The following is a 23,140-nucleotide window of genomic DNA, read 5'->3' as shown; positions in this document are numbered from 1 at the left end:
CCAACTACGTTTGGGTCTCCTAAGGCTAGGTAAGCATAGACCTTAGAAGAACTTTTAAGGTTCCTCATGAAAGGCTGATCCAAAAAATTCAAGCATAGGGGATCCTGGGAGACCAGATGAATAAAAAAAAAAATACTCTTGGCTGTAGGAGAGTAGTGGTTATTCTGACAGGAGGTCTATGACCATGGGTGTTCTGCAAGCATATAGGTGAATTGATTAACAAAATTGCAGACAAAAAAAGGAATCAGTTCTGTATAGTAAGCATGGTTGCCAAAGGATTCAACAGGCTTTAAATAAATTGAAAATGTGGGCAGAGAAGTGGCAGATGGAGTTTAATGTCAACAGATCATCAAAAATGTGCATGTTATTCAAAAGGCAACTGGCTAGGAATCAGGAACAGGACTCTTCTCCCTGCACTGGGCACTGTTTAATCAAGGAGCATGGAAGCTAAATAAATCACAACTCCCCCAGTGCTCAAGGGGCAGCAAATTAAAAGGGGACATGGAGGTGGGGAGAAAATACAGCTAGAAAGCATGAGAGTTTTCTACCCCTAAAAAGAGAAAGCTCAAGTATTAAAAGTAGGGCCCAGTGACAAAAATTCTTGCATAACTGAATAGGTTAGGTGAAGGCATAGAATCCTGGTGCAGTCTTAGACTGAATGCTGCTGGATTCACATGCCTTCTCACCCAACAGATGTTGCAAGTGGGAGTTTAGACTTAGTTTAGAAGAGATTCTGCAGACGCTGGAAATCCAGAACAATGAGGAACTCAGCACGCTAGGCAGCATCTATAGGGGTGGAGAAGTGCCATTTATTCCTCTCCACAGATGCTGCCCAGCCTGAATTCCTTCCAACATTTTGTGTTAGAAGGTTAGACCAATAACATTAGTCAGTCTAATTGTTCATGCAGATGAGGTTAAATTAATGTGACCAGGGCAACATATTAACCAAGTAACCTTTCACTGAGAAATGCTAAGTGGCAGGTGGAAAAAATTCCACTTTCTTTCTCTCATCCAGTGTTGCAGGGTCTGGATTCAATGTGATGTGGCACCATCTTGTGGCAGTAAGTGTGCTTGTTGTCCAATCAGTCAGACAGAGCACAGGAACAGGCCCTTCTGACTGAATTTTACATCAATTCCATCACCATTCTCAACTACATCATTTCTATTGCTCAGCTCCTCTAGGAGCAATCCATAAATAACCAAGCCTATCAACCCACATCTGTATCTGTGCTTATTGGAGTTTAGAAAAATGGTGGGGAGGGGAATAATTTCATTGTAAGGTCTAAATAGAGCAGATGGGGAAGGGATATTTCTTATAGCAGGAGTCATCCAAGACCAGAGGGCACAGCCTCAGAGCACAAAGACATCTCTTTAGAACAGACAAGAATTTCTTTAGCCAGAGGATGGTGAATCTGTAGAATTTACTGCCACAGATGGTTGTGGAGGCCAAGTTATGAGTATATTTAAAGCAGAGGTTGACAGGTTCTTAATTAATAAGGGCATCAAATGTTTAAGAGAATGATGTTGAAGGGGACAAGAAGTCAGCCACTGAGTGTATCACTAGTTAAATACAGAGGAATTCTGCATTAAAACAGCTTTGAAATAAAGTACTGACACTCCAATTAATCCTACTGTAATTGAGAAAGCTAGCTGGCACACGAGCAGCTGCAGTTCATCTTTCTGCCACTTGTCTCAAGCTTCTACCAATACAAGTTAGTGGAAAGTCAGCATGGCACATTTCAAAACAGTGCTTAATAAGACAGAGTGGAAAACTTGCCCTTTTGTAACAAATTCACCCCCCGCACCCCCACAAAAATTTAAATACCAAGCCAAACATCAGGAATTGAGTCATGAATTTATTTGTTCTTGTATCACAGTAACCACAAATCCAAAACACCATAAGTATACCTCTTAGATAACAATATAAAATGTACAAGTCCCAGTGGATATTACCTTGCAGCTACAGAACAAGTTAGCACTGGCATTTGATCTTGGCAAAGCCAGTCAAGGCAGTGTCCCATCCATTGTGAAGAAAGCAACATCATATTTAGGAACTGAAGAAGCTCGACTTGCATATTAGAACACAAGCTCCAATTAAATTACGATTTGTGGAGCTGTTTACAATTCCAACACACAGCAAGTCCAGTTATCAAGGACAATACAAGGAATGTCACAGCTGCTGCAAGGAGGATGTTGTCATTTACAGTCTCTGCAAAGAAAATTAGAGGTTTCAGTATCTAACCCAAACTTAAACAATTGCCTTTATCTATCCTTGAGGAATTGTGAATGTCGTATCTTCAGAAATAATTCAATTGAATGAGTTCTGAATCAGCTTACCATGTGGCTCCATTTCAGGTGACCAGTGATGTACATGTGGCCATGTTGCAGACCATTACAAAGTACAACTAGAGCACTTGCAGCACACTGCCATCTAATAATTGGCTCGTTTAGTATGGAGGCAGATAGGGCTTAACTAGCCTTAATTTAGGTCATCAAAAAGTGTAGTTATGCACCCACTGATGACTTCATTAGCTTGGCATTTGTAATTAACTGTCTCCAGGCAAACTTTAAACAATCGAGATTTCAACTATAGCAACAATATTGTTAGGCTGGTAATTGCAACACTAGTTTAGGATCTTGTTGCAAGCCTGCTATACTTTAAATACAGAAGCAAGCCTTAAAACTGAAAAATACTTCAATTCTAATTAAGCATTCTAGGCTAAAATGTGCTTGCTTAGGAAGAGATATAATATTTCTTACTATTTTTCCTGGTAAGAGTCTGCAACATCACTTTCCACAGGAGTGAAGATTATGGGTCTCTCCAGTGTCACCAGTCCTTGGTCGAGGGCTTCAATGGACCCATGAACATCTGAATTTCTGATCATTCCTGGCAAATGAGAAAATGTTTAAGAGCAGGTTAAAGTTTGCTGGTTTGTGTAAAGTTTGACAATTGAGTGGAAATACAGAGATCCCTTTACAAGTAGCGTTCTGGCCATTTCCTCAGATATTGAGCAAGATGGTTAGATTGAGAGCAGCTTGTGAAGTTGCACTAGGGGGAAAAAAAAAACTGACTAGAGCCATAGGCAAAACAGGTTCAGAGGAGGGATATCTTGTTAAATACTTACTTTTCCCAGCATTGCAAGTTGTAACACACTCCATATCAGATGAGGGGCACACAGTTGCACTACAGTGGAAGTAAACCTACAAAAGATAAATTATTAAATAACATGCCTCATGTTGTGCAATGAATGGTGCACACGAAAAACCAGCCCAACCTTGCCACTCAAAAGTGCTTGAGTCTTCCGATTCCAAAAACTGGAATGTTTTCACTTCAAATCGTTTGTGATACTTTGGGAATGGCACACTGGATGTTGCATTGACCACATGCAGCTGGGTCAGATAGTTGTCCCCATAAAATGGGACACCTACAGGAATGGAAAACAGCTTTGATTTTCATGCTCCAAGTATGATGTTGATGTTAGTAGTTCACACTGCAAGATGACTGAACCAAAAGCAATACACCAAAACTTTGACATTCTTTAGCAGAGTTATTAACAGAAACCTACGCTCAGCATGTGGCAAGTAGGTCTAAATAAGCTCCTCCAGGGAAATTCATTGGAAAGAATGGGAATTATACTTGCCCATTCACAAGAATGCTCCATTGTTTGCCAAGATGAGGGTCTCGTGTTTGGGTTGCCCAACAGTCGTGCAGCACTAATGCAATATTGGCATCCAGTCTGTGGAGAAGATGGACTTCCACATACACTGGCTCTCTGAGATATTTCACCAGTGGGTAGTCTCCATCAGCAAACCAAGCACTGTAGGACTGGTCTGTGGAATTAAGACTCCAGTTAGAACAGGTATACCAGAATGAGATTACAGGTGCAAGATTTGCATTGTTTAATTACCTTTAGCTATCCTCATTTCTAAATTAAGGATGCCATCACCAATCACAAGAGATGGAGGTGAAGGAGTGTTCACCCTCAGTGTTAAGGAAGTGTCCCTGTTGCTGCTGAAGAAGCATTTCACATGCAACCTGCAAGGCACAATAAAGGTTTTAGCTAAAATGAGGAAGTAGCTCAAGGCTGGTAAACTTAGCCCTTACTAACGGACCAATAAGAATTTAATGAAAATTGAGACAAGATGGCAAACTTCTGCTGGCACACATTTTGGCTGGTTAGCTGTATATTCCAATTGTGTTAATAGCAGTACAAGTAGACAAGTCTATTATGAGAGGTTCTGCAGAAGCTGACAATCCAGAAAATAGGACACGCAATGCTGGAAGTGCTGAACAGGTCAGGCAGCATCTATGGAGAGGAATAAACAGTTGATGTTTCAGGCTGAGTCCCTTCATCAGGACTAGAAAGAGGGTGAGGGAAAGAAGCCAGAATAAGGTGGTGGGAGAGGGGAAGGAGCCAGGCTGGCAGGATTGGTGAAGCCAGGTGAGGGAGGTGGTGGGCGAGTAGGTGAGGGGAGATGAAGTTGGATGCCGAGAGATGATAACGTGGATGTTGCAAAGGGCTGAAGGAATCTGAAAGGAAGGACCATGGAAGAAAGTGATGGAGGGGCACTGAGGGAGGTGATAGGCAGGTTAAGAGAAGTGGCCCCCACCTTCTTAGCCCTTCGTTTCCAGTCTTATAACCATATAACAATTACAGCACGGAAACAGGCCATCTCGGCCCTTCCAGTCCATGCTGAACGCTTACTCTCACCTAGTCCCACTGACCTGCACTCAGCCCATAACCCTCCATTCCTTTCCTGTCCCATATACCTATCCAATTTTACATTAAATGACAATATTGAATCTGCCTCTACCACTTCTACTGGAAGCTCATTACACAGCTACCACTGAGTAAAGAAGTCCCCCCCTCATGTTACCCCTAAACTTTTGCCCTCTAACTCTCAACTCATGTCCTCTTGTTTGAATCTCCCCTACTCTCAATGGAAAAAGCCTATCCACGTCAACTATCTATCCCCCTCAATTTTAAATACCTCTATCAAGTCCCCCCTTCAACCTTCTACGCTCCAAAGAATAAAGGGCTAACTTGTTCAACCTTTCTCTGTAACTTAGGCACTGAAACCCAGGAAACATTCTAGTAAATCTTCTCTGTACTCTATTTTGTTGACATCTTTCCTATAATTCAGTGACCAGAACTGTACACAATACACAATCTTGAAGGGTCTTGGGCCAAAACACTACCTGTTTAATCCCCTTCACAGTTGCTGTCTGCTCTGGTGAGTTTCTCCAGTATTTAGTCTGTTATGTAGTCGGAAAATGTTTGGTAATTGTGTTAGCGCAGGGTTGGCAGCAATGAGGAAAGGTTTGTGGAGTTCAATTTTGGAGATGCTGGTGATGTCAATACAGTATTCAGTAGCACAAGTCTACACACAGAGCCTGGCTCCAAGCTCACATCAGCTTTGTGTTTGGAGTTAGACTGTGCAAACCCAAGAGATTCAGCAGGTACTATAAATCTGGAGTTTCACAAATGCTGGAAGAACTCAGCAGGTCAGGCGACATCTATGGAGAGAAATAAACAGTTGACATTTCAGGCCAAGACTGGAAGGGGTGGGAAGTCAGAATAAGGTGGGGGAGGGGGAAGAGTATAGCTGGTGGATGAAGCCAAGTAAGATGAGTGATTGGGGGAGGGGAGTGGACATAGGGGCTGGGAGGTGATAGGTGGAAAAGGTAAAGGAAAAGGAAAGGTCTCTGCCTGAAACATCAACTATTTATTCCCTCCATAGGTGCCACCTGACCTGCTGAGTTCCCTCCAGCATTTTGTGGGTGTTACTCCAGCCCACAGCAAGTTTCCAGTCCAGGATTCACAAGCTCACCTGAAAGTACTGTCCCTGGTTATGGAGCCACGAGCACCTTTCAGGGTTCTCCTGTGTGATGCCACGTCCACTTGGTAAGTGATGTTCGGTCCAGCCACCTACAAAACACACAGAAGCTGTGAATGCCTGCCGCGTGCGATCCAACCCAACCACCACCTCAAGAGACGAGAGACTTACTGTTTGCACACTCCCACAGGCATTAAGAGGAAAGCTGAAGACAACAAATTCAGCTGTCCTGATTACAGGGACACACTCAGAGCCTGTGCTGTTCACCAAGATGACAGAGTCAAGCTCAAGGGAGGGCACTGTGGCAACCTTGGGGACTACAATTGTAAATAGTCCTTTGCTTGTGCAATCAATGTAAGCTGGGAATAGAGTTACGGACAGTTAGCACGTGTTCACCTCTGAAGGAAGCCATCAGTCTAGTTCATCGCATTAAAATTCTACCCCTCATCTTAATGCAGGAAGTTTTTTAAAAACACCCACCCCAAAAAAAAACTAAGACCCATTATGCTTGCAACTTAAAGAAACACCAAAGTTTAAAAACTAACCAGTTTTTCCATAAAAGCAAGGGGTTTCCTTGTTATCTGGATCATAACAGCATCCTTTAGCTTTACATGCCTTCTCACCCAATAGGCCATTAGCACAGCACACACGGTCCTCTGCACGGACAGCGCAGAATGGCGTCCTGCCTGCAATAGAGTCAACGATGAACATGCACACACACACAAAATGCTGGAGCAACTCAGCAGCTTCTATGGAAATGAGTGAATAGTCCCCAGACCCCTCATGAGGGCCGGAAAGTCAGTAAGGTGGTTGGGGGGAGAGGAGTGAAGGTGGTAGGTGATAGGTGGAACTGGGGGGGGGGGGGGGGGGGGGGGGGGGCGGTGAAGTAAAGTGCTGGGAATTTGATTGGTGGAAGCAATAAAGGGCTGGAGAAGGTGCCAATCTGATGGGAGCGGACAGAAGACTATGGAAGAAAGGGAAGCAGGAGGAGCACCAGAGGGAGGCAACACACACAAAATGCTGGCGGAACGCAGGCCAGGCAGCATCTATAGGAAGAAGTACGGTCGACGTTTCGGGCCGAGACTCCTCGTCAGGACTGGGAGGTGATGGGCAGGTTAGGAGATAAGGTGAGAAGGGGAAAACAGGAATGGGGAATGGTCAAGGGGTGGGGATCGAAAACAATCACTGGATGTTCGAGAAATCGGTGTTATTGCCGGCAGGTTGCATGCTACTCAGACAGAACACAAGGTGTTGCTCCTCCAGTCCGAGTATGGCCCCATTGGAGCGGTAGAGGAGGCCACAAAGAACAACGAACACCACACGCAGATAGCCATTAACCCTGCTGTACTTTGTTAATTTTACTGCTGAGAAATTAGAAACTTTAGACATTACGATGCCAGTAACTTGGCCGTGAAGTTCAGAAGAATCCATGCAGGTATCATTAACTGGCACCAGCTTAGAAAGAAATTTCAAATAAAGATGCTTCAAGATAGATGAAGCATTCTGAAAGCCCAACAATGAATATGCAGAGTACGGAGGGAGATGACGTGAAGGATTAGACACAATGTGAAGGGTTAGTTTAGTTGGCTTTTAATTAGTTCAACACAGCATCGCAGGCCAATGGAGCTATCTGTGCTCTAGTTCACAAAGTACCCAAAGGGAGACAGTAATTTATCTCAAGATATTATAGGAACTTGGATGTAGTCTCTCTCTCTGGTGTACACTAGCCCATTGTTACTGGTAGCAGAACAGAAACAGCTGTTCCAGAGTCTGCACTTGAGCAGGTTTTTATTGATTCTAATGTCTAGATATATTATACCTTCAGCAGATCTTTGGCTTGGGAGAGTGGCGTTGGCTGGCTTCTTGGCTGCCTGAGTGATGGGTCCGGGAAAGGTGGTGCCTTTGTCGTGCACTGGTGTAACGGGTCCAGAGGCGGTGGTGGGTTTGGCCGACTTCACAGGAGCCAGACTGACGAGTCCAGGAAACCGTCTTGTCCTTTGTCTGGCTTCACGTGCGCCTGGGTGACAGGTCTGGGAGCAGTGGTGCCTCTGGGCCGGCTTTATGGACGCCTGGGTGATGGGTCTGGGAATTGTGATGGGTTTGCCCGACTTCACAGGCACCTCACTGAAAGGTCCCAGGAGTGGTCATGGGTTTTGCCGGTTTAACAGGTGCCTGGGTGACGGGTCCAGGAGCGGTTGTGGCTTTAGCCGGCTTCACGGGCACCTGGCTGATGGGTCTTGGAGCCGTTGTGCTTTTGGCTGGTTTTCACGGGCACCTGGGTGGACAGGTCCAGGAGGGGTGGTGGCTTTGGCTGGCTGAGTGACAGGCCCAGGAGCTGTGGTTGTATCTTTGGCTGGCTTCACGGGCACCTGACTGACGGGTCCAGGAGCTGTGGTGGGTTTGTCTGGCTTCACAGGCACCTGGGTGACAGGTCCGGGAGTGGTGATGGGTTTGTCCGGCCTCACAGGCACCTGGGTGACAGGTCCAGGAGGGGTGGTGGCTTTGGCTGGCTGAGTGACAGGCCCGGGAGCTGTGGTTTGTATCTTTGGCTGGCTTCACGGGCACCTGACTGACGGGTCCAGGAGCTGTGGTGGGTTTGTCCTGGCTTCACAGGCACCTGGGTGACAGGTCCGGGGAGTGGTGATGGGTTTGTCCGGCCTCACAGGCATCTGGGTGACAGGTCCGGGAGTGGTGATGGGTTTGTCCCGGCCTCACGGGAACCAGGGTGACGGGTCCGGGAGTGGTGATGGGTTTGTCCGGCTTCACGGGTGCCTGGGTGACGGGTCTGGGAGCAGTGGTGCCTCTGGCCGGCTTTATGGACGCCTGGGTGATGGGTCTGGGAATTGTGATGGGTTTGCCCGACTTCACAGGCACCTCACTGAAAGGTCCAGGAGTGGTCATGGGTTTTGCCGGTTTAACAGGTGCCTGGGTGACGGGTCCAGGAGCGGTTGTGGCTTTAGCCGGCTTCACGGGCACCTGGCTGATGGGTCTTGGAGCCGTTGTGCTTTTGGCTGGTTTCACGGGCACCTGGGTGACAGGTCCAGGAGGGGTGGTGGCTTTGGCTGGCTGAGTGACAGGCCCGGGAGCTGTGGTTGTATCTTTGGCTGGCTTCACGGGCACCTGACTGACGGGTCCAGGAGCTGTGGTGGGTTTGTCTGGCTTCACAGGCACCTGGGTGACAGGTCCGGGAGTGGTGATGGGTTTGTCCGGCCTCACGGGAACCTGGGTGACAGGTCCGGGAGTGGTGATGGGTTTGTCCGGCTTCACGGGTGCATGGGTGACGGGTCCCGGGAGCGGTGGTCAGTTTGTCCGGCCTCACGGGTGCATGGGTGACGGGGTCCGGGAGCGGTGGTCAGTTTGTCCGGCCTCACGGGTGCCTGGGTGACGGGCCTGGGAGCGGTGGTCAGTTTGTCCGGCCTCACGGGCACCAGGGTGACAGGTCCGGGAGTGGTGATGGGTTTGTCCGGCCTCACGGGAACCAGGGTGACGGGTCCGGGAGTGGTGATGGGTTTGTCCGGCTTCATGGGTGCCTGGGTGACGGGCCCGGGAGCGGTGGTCAGTTTGACCGGCTTCATGGGTGCCTGGGTGACGGGTCCGGGAGTAGTGGTCAGTTTGTCCGGCTTCACGGGTGCCTGGGTGACGGGCCTGGGAGCGGTGGTCAGTTTGTCCGGCCTCACGGGCACCAGGGTGACAGGTCTAGGAGTGGTGATGGGTTTGTCCGGCCTCACGGGTGCCTGGGTGACGGGTCCAGGAGCGGTGGTCAGTTTGTCCGGCCTCACGGGTGCCTGGGTGACGGGTCCGGGAGTAGTGGTCAGTTTGTCCGGCTTCATGGGTGCCTGGCTAACTGGCCTGGGAGTAGTGATGGGTTTGTCCGGCTTCATGGGTGCCTGGGTGACGGGTCCGGGAGTGGTGATGGGTTTGTCCGGCCTCACGGGCACCAGGGTGACGGGTCCGGGAGTGGTGATGGGTTTGTCCGGCCTCACGGGCACCTGGGTGACGGGTCCGAGAACAGTGGTCAGTTTGTCCGGCTTCACGGGTGCCTGGGTGACGGGTCCGGGAGTAGTGGTCAGTTTGTCCAGCTTCACAGGCCACCTGGGTGACAGGTCCGGGAGTGGTGATGGGTTTGTCCGGCCTCACGGGCACCAGGGTGACGGGTCCGGGAGTGGTGATGGGTTTGTCCAGCCTTACGGGCACCAGGGTGACGGGTCCGGGAGTAGTGGTCAGTTTGTCCAGCTTCACGGGCGCCTGGCTAACTGGCCTGGGAGTAGTGATGGGTTTGTCCGGCTTCATGGGTGCCTGGGTGACAGGTCCGAGAGCGGTGGTCAGTTTGTCCGGCCTCACGGGTGTCTGGGTGACGGGTCCGGGAGCGGTGATGGGTTTGTCCGGCCTCACGGGTGCCTGTGTGACGGGCCCGGGAGCGGTGGTCAGTTTGTCTGGCTTCACGGGTGCCTGGGTGACGGGTCCGGGAGCGGTGGTCAGTTTGTCCGGCCTCACGGGTGCCTGGGTGACAGGTCCGGGAGCGGTGGTCAGTTTGTCCGGCCTCACGGGTGCCTGGGTGACAGGTCCGGGAGCAGTGGTCAGTTTGTCCGGCCTCACGGGTGTCTGGATGACGGGTCCGGGAGCAGTGGTCAGTTTGTCCGGCCTCACGGGTGTCTGGGTGACGGGTCCGGGAGCGATGGTCAGTTTGTCCGGCCTCACGGGTGTCTGGGTGACGGGTCCGGGAGCGGTGGTCAGTTTGTCCGGCCTCACGGGTGCCTGGGTGACGGGTCCGGGAGCGGTGGTCAGTTTGTCCGGCCTCACGGGTGCCTGGGTGACGGGTCCGGGAGCGGTGGTCAGTTTGTCCGGCCTTACGGGTGTCTGGATGACGGGTCCGGGAGCGGTGGTCAGTTTGTCCGGCCTCACGGGTGCCTGGGTGACGGGCCCAGGAGCGGTGGTCAGTTTGTCCGGCCTCACGGGTGTCTGGGTGATGGGTCCGGGAGCGATGGTCAGTTTGTCCGGCCTCACGGGTGTTTGGGTGACGGGTCCGGGAGCGGTGATGGGTTTGTCCGGCTTCACATGGGCAGAAACAGTGACACTGATTGACCGTTTCTCCTCTGTGATTGACTGGACTGTTGACAAAGATGAAACAGATTAAATACACTGTTACAGGAGCAGGTAAAAACAGCAGCAACAGGTACAGAATTGTTATGCTATGCTCATGTTGTAGTTTTGACCAAATGGGACATTTTCTGTTGGTTTCTCATTCAGAAACATTAGCACCATCTAACTAATAAACACAAAATGAGGGGAAAATCAGCAGGCTAAACGGCATCTATGGACAAGTGTAAAAAGGTGACGTTTTGTGCCAAAAACCTTCATCAGGACCCTTGTTAGCACCATTTAGACGGGTTTGTAGAGTACTACAGCACAGAAACAGTCCCTTCAGCCCATCTAGTCCATGCTGAATTGTTATTCTGCCTAGTCCTATCCACCTTCACCTTGACCATAGTCCTCTGTACCCCTTCCATCCAAGCTCCTCTTAAATGTTGTAATCTGACCTGCATCCACCACTTCTGCTGGCAGCTCATTTCACCTCAGTGTGAAATTCAACTCCACACCCTTGACTCATGACCTCCAGTGCTTGTCTCACCCAACCCCAGTGGAAAAGTTTATTTACCACATCTATACCATAAAGTACAAGACTCGTCTGGCACCATTTCATGTTCTGTTATTGCCATGCCTTCTACTACCTCAATGCAATGAGGAAACAAAATAATCAGTTTGGATCACATGCAGAACAGCTTTTCAGTGTTCTTCAGTACATATGACAATGAGGCCCCCATTGGTATCTTAGCTGTCTACGTGATATGCAAGCCAGGGTAGTAGGATATGGTGATCAAGCTGTTGCCCCTTCTCTGCACAGCTGATGAATCCAAAGGAACGGCAGAGACCAAAACAGTCCAGCCGCAGCAGCATCTCTCGAGCTGCCAGCCAACACTGAACTCAACGTAGGCCTGCCTTACAGACTCCCACTCTGGTTTGTTCCCTTTATTTACTCCCAAAAGCCTTACCCACGAGTGGATGAAGCCACAAGGCAGCGGAGGTTTGAGATCAGAGTTTCCCCTTCTCCTTGATGAGCTGCCAATCTTAGCTGATGAGCAGCGACTGGTTTTATGGTGCCAGTAACCTGCCTTTGGCCATTCCGCTGTCAATAGAAACAGTTCGACCGGGCTTAATAGCTAAGCCACATGTGAAGACTAGGAGCTAGATTTGGTTGGTCAGATACACACAATTTATAGGTCAGCTTATCCTCACTACCTCTCCTGGCTATGACAACCTTAAGAAACCAAATTATAAGTGACAACAATAAACCAAGTTTTTTTGCATAAAAAGTGCAATGTAGTTTGATGTTTAAGACTACCAAATTATAAAGCAATGAGATTTCATTAACATGAAATTATTTCTCCAAATCCCCCCTGCCCCCCACATACAGGTTTTTTTTAAAAAACATACAAGATCCCACATCATACCGAAGTGTAAAGCTGAATGAGCAGTCAGCATTCTTCTGGTTGTAACTGCAAGTATTTAAACACTTACTGGTCACTGCAGTCAGTTTAGCTGGCAGGGAGCAGTTAACTGGGATGCGTTCTATAACCATGATCCTCTTTGATTCATCAGTCCCGTCGATCCGCAGTTCCATGCTCACTACGTTATTCTGGATGGGGTTAACAGCAACAGAAAGTTGATGGGTGGCAAGATTGACAAAAACAGCTGATGACAGCCAAGGGGCGATTACGATACTCACCACTACATTTACAAAGCAGCCGTCGTACGGAGTAATGAAGAGCAAGGACCCATTTGCTTCTGGAATAGTTGCAAAGCTACAACGGTGATACAGTGACTGCAGGTCCCTTGGCTCACCAAAGTCATCTGTAAAAGATGGTGCCCAGAAATGCACTCTCACTTCAGCCATTAACATAAAAACCACGGCAGAAAATGACTACATGTCACACCAGAAGGGTTTCAGGCCAAAATGTCAACTGTGCTCTTTTCCATAGATGCTGCCTGGCCTGCTGAGTTCCTCCAAGGGCAGGGGGTGTCTGTGTGTCTGTGTGATTTCCCCTTGTATGTCACATCAGGTTCTTTAATTTATTGAGATAAAGCACAGAACAGGCCCCTCCAGCCCTTCGTGCTATGCCACCCAGCAATCCCCTGATTTAACCCTATCCGTAAAAAAAGGGACTATTTACAATGATCTATCAACTGTTACATCTTTGGATTGTGGGAGGAAACCCACACGCTCATGGGGAGAATGTACAAACTCCTTACAGGCAGTGGCAGGGATTGAACCCAGGTCACTGTTACTGTGAAGCACGGTGCTAACGGTGCCACCCCACAGTCCTAGTGGATAGCTGGTTCATTATGTGCCTTGTCCTACGATGTGGGTGACCATGGTCTTTACAAGACCTTGATTGTTCTTGGCAATTTCCCCACCCCCCCCCCCCCCCCCCCCCCCACAGAAGTGCTACTGCCTTCATCTGGACAGTGTCTTTACAAAACAGGTTACTCCAGCCATTATCAATACTCTTCAGACATTGTCTGTCTGGCATCAGTGGTCACATAACCAGGACTTGTGACATGCACCAGTTACTCATATGACCTTCATTGCTTAGTCTCATTGCTTCATGTGACCCTGATCAGGGGTGGGCAAAGCAGGAGCTACACTTTGCCCAAGGGCAGGCAGCAGGTTACCACCTCCTTTGGAAGATGGGTATGTCTACCCCTTCACCCAGAGCTCAAAATCGTAGCATCCTGTTTATTGAAAAGCTAGAGAAATTTAGCACTTTCTCATCATAAATAAAATGCACCTTAGCATCCTAGCTAGATGCATCACAGCTTGGCAAGGCAACCTCTCATAGGCCTGAAGGAACCACGCTGAGTCATGGACAAGGCTCACGATATCACAGAAACCAACCTCTCCTCCATGGACTGTCTACTTGTGTCGGAATGCAGCTAACGATCAAAGACCCCATCCACCCCCAGATACCTTCTTCCCCAACCTCCCATCAGGGAAAGGCACATAAACCTGAAAGCACATACCACCAAGCTCAAGGACAGCTTTTCTCCTGCCATGCCACAGTACAATAAAATGGCTGCTTGACCTCAGTCCACTTTGTCATGGTCTTGCCCTTGTCTGCCTTCACCCTCTCCAATGCCACCAACTCATTTCTGCAATTATTCTCCTTTGTACTCACTGTGCTGAGGGGATGAAATGACATGTATGGATGGCATACAAAATTAAGTTTTCTTTCCCCCATTGTTCCTCAGGGCTAGAGTTAGTTATTAACCAAGCAGAAATATTTTATAATTTTAGAAACACAGCAGGCCTATGACTTGATTGATGAAGTACACTATTAATTGACACATGTTTAAAAGCACAACATTCAGTGAATTTTAAATGCTTTTCATAAATCTATTTAACTCCACCCTGGACAGCCCCAAGCCTGGCTACAAAAGGAGGAGGGTTGGGCACAGGGCTAGCAACCCCATCCCATTTTAAAAAACCCCCAAAGCCATTGAAACATCAACAGAAGATCCCAAGATCTCATCCCTGAGAATGGATGGATCTTCAAATCTTGAAACATTGGCCCAGAAAAGAGGTGAGCTGCTGTCAGCAAACTGTGCCCGGGTGGGGTTAGCGGGCTCAAGTACAAACCAGTTTGACAACGCATTTCACCCTAGTCACTTGAGAAAATGAAATATCCTTTTTACACACGTTGGTCCAGAGTTGGAATTTGAATTCCCACATCACAACGAGTGGAACAAAAAAGTTTGGGGAGAACCAGAGGGGTTGGTTACTGGAAATTAGAGGGTCATAGAGTTTTTTTGCACATTGGCCTTTATAAATCAGAACTGATTACAGGAACTGGAATATTATGTTGTGGTTGTACAAGACACGGAGGGCAAATTTGGAGCATTGTGTAAAATTCTGGTACAGAGAACCTATACAAGAATAAGGGCGAGGCGGACGGGACTGTTGTCTGGAGACGAAGGCGGACGGGGGCCAAGGTCAGAGCCGGAGGCGGCGAGATGAGAACGTCCTGGCCTTGTGTTAAGTTTAAAGGAATCACAAATAATCCATTTGAGCAGCCAGGTTTTAATTATATTTAGAGCAAAGGTTAACTACCGCCCAAGTTGCTTTAAACTATCCCTCAGTCACGTCGCTCATCATGCCTTACCCACAATTGAGAGTCGAATGGACATTCCTTGAAACGAATCGTTCCGAATCCGCACCATAAGGCCCGCCGGCGAGCAATTTATCTCCTCGGGATAGTCGTAGTATTGTACGTGGCTCCGATTCTGGAGCGATTGATCCAAAGTCGCTACCCTTAAGCCTTGTCCCCAAAGGGACAGGAAGAGTACCAAGAACCCCATCTCGAATGGTTAGTCTACTCCCCGGGCAGCGCCTTTGGGCTTTTGAAGGGAGCGTCTCTCCCTGCTTCAGTGGCTCTGCCCACAATGGATTGGATGCCGTTAACAAGCGAGACGCGTCGAACACATACAGAGTGCAATTAATTTTCGGCGGCTGATAACGAATCCACGAGGAAAGCGTTTAATAACACACCCCCGCAACCCCGAATGACATGGGTAAAATGACGTTTCTTAGTCTAAAATGGTGAGACTGCATATCCTCAGATGAAGCTTGTAGATGTGAATATAGTCGAATCGGCATTCTAGATTTAAACCGCCCGTTTAAGGTGGTCAAATCAGTATTTACGATTAACGTTTAACAATTAAGTTCAAGATTATTCAAATAACACAATCACAGTGTTACCTGCAATTTTCACCGTTTACATCAGGATAGGGTATTACTACTGAATTGTTAGTGACGTTTCATGCTGGAGAGTTAATAGATAGATAGATAGATACTTTATTCGTCCCCATGGGGAAATTCAACATTTTTTCCAATGTCCCATACACTTATTGTAGCAAAACTAATTACATACAATACTTAACTCAGTAAAAATATGATATGCATCTAAAATCACTCTCTCAAAAAGCATTAATAATAGCTTTTAAAAAGTTCTTAAGTAGTTTACTTAAATACATTGAGTCCTAACCCCGGCACTTTAACATATCTTACTCCTGGCGGTTGAATTGTAAAGCCGAATGGCATTGGGGAGTATTGATCTCTTCATCCTGTCTGAGGAGCATTGCATCGATAGCAACCTGTCGCTGAAACTGCTTCTCTGTCTCTGGATGGTGCTATGTAGAGGATGTTCAGGGTTTTCCATAATTGACCGTAGCCTACTCAGCGCCCTTCGCTCTGCTACCGATGTTATACTCTCCAGTACTTTGCCCACGACAGAGCCCGCCTTCCTTACCAGCTTATTAAGACGTGAGGCGTCCCTCTTCTTAATGCTGCCTCCCCAACACGCCACCACAAAGAAGAGGGCGCTCTCCACAACTGACCTATAGAACATCTTCAGCATCTCACTACAGACATTGAATGACGCCAACCTTCTAAGGAAGTACAGTCGACTCTGTGCCTTCCTGCACAAGGCATCTGTGTTGGCAGTCCAGTCTAGCTTCTCGTCTAACTGTACTCCCAGATACTTGTAGGTCTTAACCTGCTCCACACATTCTCCATTAATGATCACTGGCTCCATATGAGGCCTAGATCTCCTAAAGTCCACCACCATCTCCTTGGTCTTGGGATTGTTGATGTTTAGTAGAACGAAAACACGAATGTAAGAGACCTTGGGATGGCTGAAGTTACTTGGGAGTAGCAAGGAAGACGGTAAAAGCAAGAAGCTGCTTTAATTTTGGATGTAAACGCGATTTTGGAAAGAATAAAATAAGCAAAAGCGTCTGGGATGTTGTGCTGACGGGTCTTCTTCCATCTCTTCTGTTCCACTGTTTCCCAGTCAGAAATCCTTGAACATGGCAGTGGAGTTCTCCAAATTCAGACCAGTTAGTGGATACTGTGGGCTCTGTTTCCAGGGCTGCCCAGGTGTGGACAGAACAAAAGGCAGCGTAGGGGATGTGTGCTATGGTTATTTGAGATTATCTAGTTTTCCTGTTATAACCATATAACAATCACAGCACGGAAACAGGCCATTCTGGCCCTCCTAGTCCGTGCTGAACTCTTAATCTCACCTAGTCCCACCTACCCGCACTCAGCCCATAACCCTCCACTCCTTTCCTGTCCATATACCTATCCAATTTTACCTTAAATGACACAACTGATCTGGCCTCTACTACTTCTACAGGAAGCTCATTCCACACAGCTATCACTCTCTGAATAAAGAAATACCCCCTCGTGTTTCCCTTAAACTTTTGCCCCCTAACTCTCAAATCATGTCCTCTCGTTTGAATCTCCCCTACTCTCAATGGAAACAGCCTATTCACGTCAACTCTATCTATCCCTCTCAACATTTTAAATACCTCCATCAAATCCCCCCTCAACCTTCTACGCTCCAATGAATAGAGACCTAACTTGTTCAACCTTTCTCTGTAACTTAAGTGCTGAAACCCAGGTAACATCCTAGTAAATCGTCTCTGCACTCTCTCTAATTTATTGATATCTTTCCTATAATTCGGTGACCAGAACTGTACACAATATTCCAAATTTGGCCTTACCAATGCCTTGTACAATTTTAACATTACATCCCAACTTCTGTACTCAATGCTCTGATTTATAAAGGCCAGCGTTCCAAAAGCCTTCTTCACCACCCTATCTACATGAGACTCCACCTTCAGGGAACTATGCACTGTTATTCCTAGATCTCTCTGTTCCACTGCATTCCTCAATGCCCTACCATTTACCCTGTATGTTCTATTTGGATTATTCCTGCCAAAATGTAGAACCTCACACTTCTCAGCATTAAACTCCATCTGCCAACATTCAGCCGGCATTCTAACCGGCATAAATCTCCCTGCAAGCTTTGAAAACCCACCTCATTATCCACAACACCTCCTACCTTAGTATCATCAGTTTACTTACTAATCCAATTTACCACCCCATCATCCAGATCATTTATGTATATTACAAACAACATTGGGCCCAAAACAGATCCCTGAGGCACCCCGCTAGTCACCAGCCTCCATCCCAATAAACAATTATCCACCACTACTCTCTGGCATCTCCCATCTAGCCACTGTTGAATCCATTTTATTACTCCAGCATTAATACCTAACGACTGAACCTTCTTAACTAACCTTCCATGTGGAACTTTGTCAAAGGCCTTGCTGAAGTCCATATAGACTACATCCACTGCCTTACCCTCGTCAACATTCCTCGTAACTACTTCAAAAAATTCAATAAGGTTTGTCAAACATGACCTTCTACGCACAAATCCATGCTGGCTACTCCTAATCAGATCCTGTCTATCCAGATAATTATAAATACTATCTCTAAGAATACTTTCCATTAATTTACCCACCACTGATGTCAAACTGACAGGTCTATAATTGCCAGGCTTACTTCTAGAACCCTTTTTAAACAATGGAACCATATGAGCAATACGCCAATCCTCCGGCACAATCCCCGTTTCTAATGACATCTGAAAGATCTCCGTCAGAGCTCCTGCTATCTCTACACAAACTTCCCTCAAGGTCCTGGGGAATATCCTGTCAGGTCCCGGAGATTTATCCACTTTTAAATTTCTTAAAAGCGCCAGTACTTCCACCTCTTTAATTGTCATAGGTTCCATAACTTCCTTACTTGTTTCCCACACCTTGCACCATTCAATATCCTTCTCCTTAGTGAATACCGAAGAGAAGAAATCATTCAAAATCTCTCCCATCTCCCTTGGCTCCACACATAGCTGACCACCCTGATTCTCTAAGGGACCAATTTTATCCCTCACTATCCTCTTGCTTTTAATATAACTGTAGAAGCTTGTAGAAACTGTTGATACAATTAGTGTAATTTGTCATCATTTATGTGTGGGCACCTGGGAGAAATGCAGTGACCTACCAATCATGGATTATCCTTGCACTCTAGGCCTTTTTGTTTTGCACTGCCATTGGACTGTCAACTTGTACTAATTGATGGGGAGTGAGATCTCTTTCTATGTTGACTTTTATTACAGAGGTTTTGAGTGCAGGAAGTCTTGCTACACCTGTACAACATGCTTGGAGCATTCTATGTCATTGTAGACTCCTTATCTAATGAAGGACTCGACAGACTAGACGCTGGGATTGTTGTTTGAAAAGAGAATGTGTTGACTCTTCTATTCTAAAAGACTGAGAGGAGACCTCACTGAAATATATGAAATTTTGACTGTGCTTGAGAATTTTTGTCCCCTGGAGCATAACAGGCTGATGGGGTGACCGTATAGAAGTTTATAAAGTCATGAGAGGTTTTCGGTGAATAACCAAAGATTTTTCCTCAGGATAGCGAAGTCAAGAACTAGAAGGCACAGGTTTAATTTGAGGAGGGAAAGATACAAAAGGGACCTGAGGGGCAACTTTTTCTCACAGAGATTGGTGAGAATATGGAATGTGTTATAAAAAGTATTTGGATAGATACATGGATAGGAAAGTATTAGAGGGATATAGAAACATAGAAAACCTACCTGTACAGGCCCACAATGCTGTGCCAAACATGTACTTACTTCAGAGATTACCTGGGGTTGCCCATAGCCCCCTGTTTTTCTAAGCTACATGTACTTATCCAGGAGTCTCTTAAAAGACCCTATTGTATCTGCCTCCACCATCATTGCTGGCAGCCCATTCCACGGTCTCACTACTCTCTGCATTAAAAAAACTTGCCCTTCACATTTCCTCTGTACCTACTTCCAAGCACCTTAATACTGTGCCCTCTCGTGTGTTAGCCATTTCAGCCCTAGGAAAAAGCCTCTGACTATCCACAAGATCAATGCCTCTCATTAGCTTATACACCTCTATCAGGTCACCTCTCATCCTCTGCTGCTCCAAGGAGAAAATACTGAGTTCACTCAACCTATTCTCATAAGGCATGCTCCCCAAACCAGGCAATGTCCTTGTAAATCTCCTCTGCATCCTTTCTATAGTTTCCACATCTTTCCTGTAGTGAGATGACCAGAAATGAGCAGAGTCTCCAAGTGGGGTCTGACCAGGGTCCTATATAGCTGGAACATTAGCTCTCGGCTCTTAAACTCAATCCCATGGTTGATGAAGGCATATGCACCATATGCCTTCTTAACTACAGAGTCAACCTGCGCAGCAGCTTTGAGTGTCCTGTGGACTTGGACCTCAAGATCCCTCTGATCCTCCACACTGCCAAGAGTCTTACCATTAATACTATATTCTGCCATCATATTTGACCTACCAAAATGAACCACCTCACACTTACCTGGGTTTATCTCTATCTGCCACTTCTCAGCCCAGTTTTGCATCCTATCGATATCCTGCTGTAACCTCTGACAGCCTTTCACACTATCCACAACATCCCCAACCTTTGTGTCATCAGCAAATTTATTAACCCATCCCTCCACTTCCTCATCCAGGTCATTTATAAAAATCACAAAGAGAAGGTGTCCCAGAACAGATTCCTGAGGTACACCACTGGTCAGCTGGCCTCCATGCAGAATATGACCCGTCTACAACCACTCTTTGCCTTCTGTGGGCAAGCCAGTTCTGGATCCACAAAGCAATGTCCCCTTGGATCCCATGCCTCCTTACTTTCTCAATAAGCCTTGCATAGGGAACCTTATCAATGCCTTGCTGAAATCCATATACACTGCAACTACTGCTCTACCTTCATCAATGTGTTTAGTCACATCCTCAAAAAATTCAATCAGGCTCATAAGACACAACCTGCATTTGACAAAGCCATGTTGACTATTCCTAATCATATTATGCCTCTCCATATGGTCATAATACCTGCCTCTCAGAATCTTCTCCAGCAACTTACCAACCACTGAAGTAAGACTCACTGGTTTATAATTTCCTGGACTATCTCTACTCCCTTTTTGAATAAGGGAACAACATCTGCAACCCTCCAAACCTCCAAAACCTTTCCTGTCCCCATTGATGATGCAAAGATCATTGCCAGAGGCTCAGCAATCTCTTCCCTTGCTTCCCACCGTAGCCTAGGGTACATTTCGTCCGGTCCCTTTGACTTATCCAACTTGATACTTTCCAAAAGCTCCAGCACATCCTCTTTCTTAATGTCTATGCTCAAACTTTTCAATCCGCTGTAAGTCATCCCTACAATTGCCAAGATCCTTTTCTGTAGTGAATACTGAAGCAAAGTATTCATTAATTATCTCTGCTACCTCCTCCGGTTCCATACCCATTTTTCCACTGTCACACTTGATTTGTCCTATTCTCTCATGTCTTATCTTCTTGATCTTCATATAGTTGTAGAATGCCTTGGAGTTTTCCTTAATCCTGCCCGCCAAGGCCTTCTCATGGCCCGTTCTGGGTCTCCTAATTTCATTCTTAAGCTCCTTCCTGCTAGCCTTATAATCTTCTAGATCTCTTTCATTACCTAGTTTTTTGAACCTTTCGTAAGCTTTTCTTCTTGACTAAATTTTCAACAGCCTTTGTACACCACGGTTCCTGTACCCTACCATCCTTTCCATGTCTCATTGGAACATACCTATGCAGAACGCCACGCAAATATCCCCTGAATATTTGCACATTTCGAACATCTGTTCCCAATTTATGCTTCTAAGTTCCTGCCTGATAGCCTTATAGTTCACCTTACTCCAACTAAATGTTTCCCTAACTTGTCTGTCCCTATCCCTCTCTAATACTGTGGTAAAGGAGATAAAATTGTGATCACTAACTCCAAAATGCTCTCCCACTGAGAGATCTGGCACCTGACCAGGTTCATTTCCCAATACCAGATCAAGTACAGCCTCTCCTCTTGTAGGTTTATCTACATATTGTATCAGGAAACCTTCCTGAACACATCTACCACATATGTAGGCAAATGGAACAACACACACAAAATGCTGGAGTAACTCAGCAGGTCAGGCAGCATTTATAGAGAGGAGTAAGCAGATGATGTTTTGGGCCAAGGCCCTTCATCAGGACTGGAAAGGAGGGGGCCATAAGCCAGAGTAAGAAAGTAGGGGGAGATGTAGGAATAGAAGTTAGTGGGTGATAGGGGAATTGAGGTGAAGGGAAAGATAGGTAGGTGGGTGAGGTTGGCAAAAAGCTGGAAGGTAATAGGTAGAAGAGGTAAAGGGATGAAGAAGGTGGAATTTAATAGAAGAGGAGAGAAGAGGGAAACCAGAGGGAGATGATGAGCACTTGAGGAGAAGAGAAGGGGAAATGGGAAAGAAAAAAGCAGGGCTGGCTCAATTAGGCAACATGCCAGCACAGCCAAATTGGGGCCAAAGTGCATAGCTGTATGACTCTTATGTTTCTAAGTTACAAGTTTGAGAACTGAGAGCTGTGAGGAAATTTGTTGGATTCTGTCTGCAGAATCACAAGTGTGAAGAAGCAGCAACAGCCATTTTGGGATTTGTGTATCCAGCTGGGTGCATGGACACATTCCTGATGTTGCTGTTAGGTCTCTTATTACAGTGGAGGTGTCTTATTCCTTTCTGTTCTCATTGTAATGCATCATTAGTACAGAAGGCAGAAGAGAACATCTTGATGGAATGATAGCAGCAGTCAGTCAGTATCATACTGGTACGTGACATGATATGGTGCCCAGAACAACCCCTCTTCTCATTGCTACCATCAAGGAACAGGAGCATGAAGAAACACACTTAATGTTTTAGGAACAGCTTCTTTCCCTCCATCATCAGTTTTCAGAATGGTCCACGAACCCATGTATGCTACCTCATTTTGTTTTCTTTTATTTGCTCTCTTTTTGCACAACTTATTTGATTTATACATACTCTATATTCTTATTGTAACTTACAGTTATTGCATTGTGTGGTGGTTGTCCGACAATGGCAGAAAACCTGTGCAGGAGGATTTTTAAAGTGGAAAAGCCGTTGCACTGGGGCAGTTCCACTCTCTCTACCTGGGGTCTTCCTTGGTTGTAGTGGATGACCATGATGTCTTCTGTGCCTTGTTATGCCCTTCGCTCTCCATGAAGTGCTGCATTACTGCCTTCTTGGCCGTTGGATCTCACTGTAGATCTTATCCACCCAGTCCTCTGGAGCTGACTTTGAACGCTTGGATGGCATGTCCATATCTCACCGGGGTATGAGGCCGCTGGCCACCCTTATCTGGTTTAGTCTGCCTGTCGAAGCGGTGTACCGGGGTGTGGCTGTTGTGGCATGCAAACAGCCACTCAGAGTCACAGGTAAGAGCTGAGTGTCCGGTGGGGACCGAGGGTGGGTGAGCTTCCCCGGACCGGACACAACAA

At 46.7% G+C, this 23,140-nt stretch overlaps 1 protein-coding gene across 1 annotated transcript; it reads right to left on the bottom strand.

The window, feature by feature from the left end:
* Nucleotides 1–9,099: 9,099 nt before the first annotated feature.
* LOC140731665 (uncharacterized) lies at nt 9,100–15,407 on the bottom strand. The gene is made up of 4 exons (XM_073053303.1): nt 15,057–15,407; nt 12,623–12,747; nt 12,415–12,532; nt 9,100–10,946 (listed from the first exon to the last, which is right to left on the bottom strand). The coding sequence occupies exons 1-4, from the start codon at nt 15,250–15,252 to the stop codon at nt 9,679–9,681; spliced, it is 1,707 nt and encodes a 568-aa protein (XP_072909404.1). The 5' UTR covers nt 15,253–15,407; the 3' UTR covers nt 9,100–9,678.
* Between the last annotated feature and the right edge of the window lie 7,733 nt (nt 15,408–23,140).

This window comes from Hemitrygon akajei, chromosome 8 (assembly GCF_048418815.1).
Source record: "Hemitrygon akajei chromosome 8, sHemAka1.3, whole genome shotgun sequence".
In the NCBI taxonomy this organism is placed as follows: Eukaryota; Metazoa; Chordata; class Chondrichthyes; order Myliobatiformes; family Dasyatidae; genus Hemitrygon; species Hemitrygon akajei.
This window is presented reverse-complemented; position numbering and strand designations above follow the sequence as displayed.

Coding starts and splice junctions, on each gene's coding strand:
- LOC140731665 (XM_073053303.1), bottom strand. CDS start 15,252: ATGGGGTTCTTGGTACTCTTCCTGTCCCTTTGGGGACAAGGCTTAAGG. Junction 12,748..15,056: donor CATTCGACTCTCAATTGTGG/GTAAGGCATGAT, acceptor CATCTTTTACAG/ATGACTTTGGTGAGCCAAGG. Junction 12,533..12,622: donor GCTGCTTTGTAAATGTAGTG/GTGAGTATCGTA, acceptor AACCCCATCCAG/AATAACGTAGTGAGCATGGA.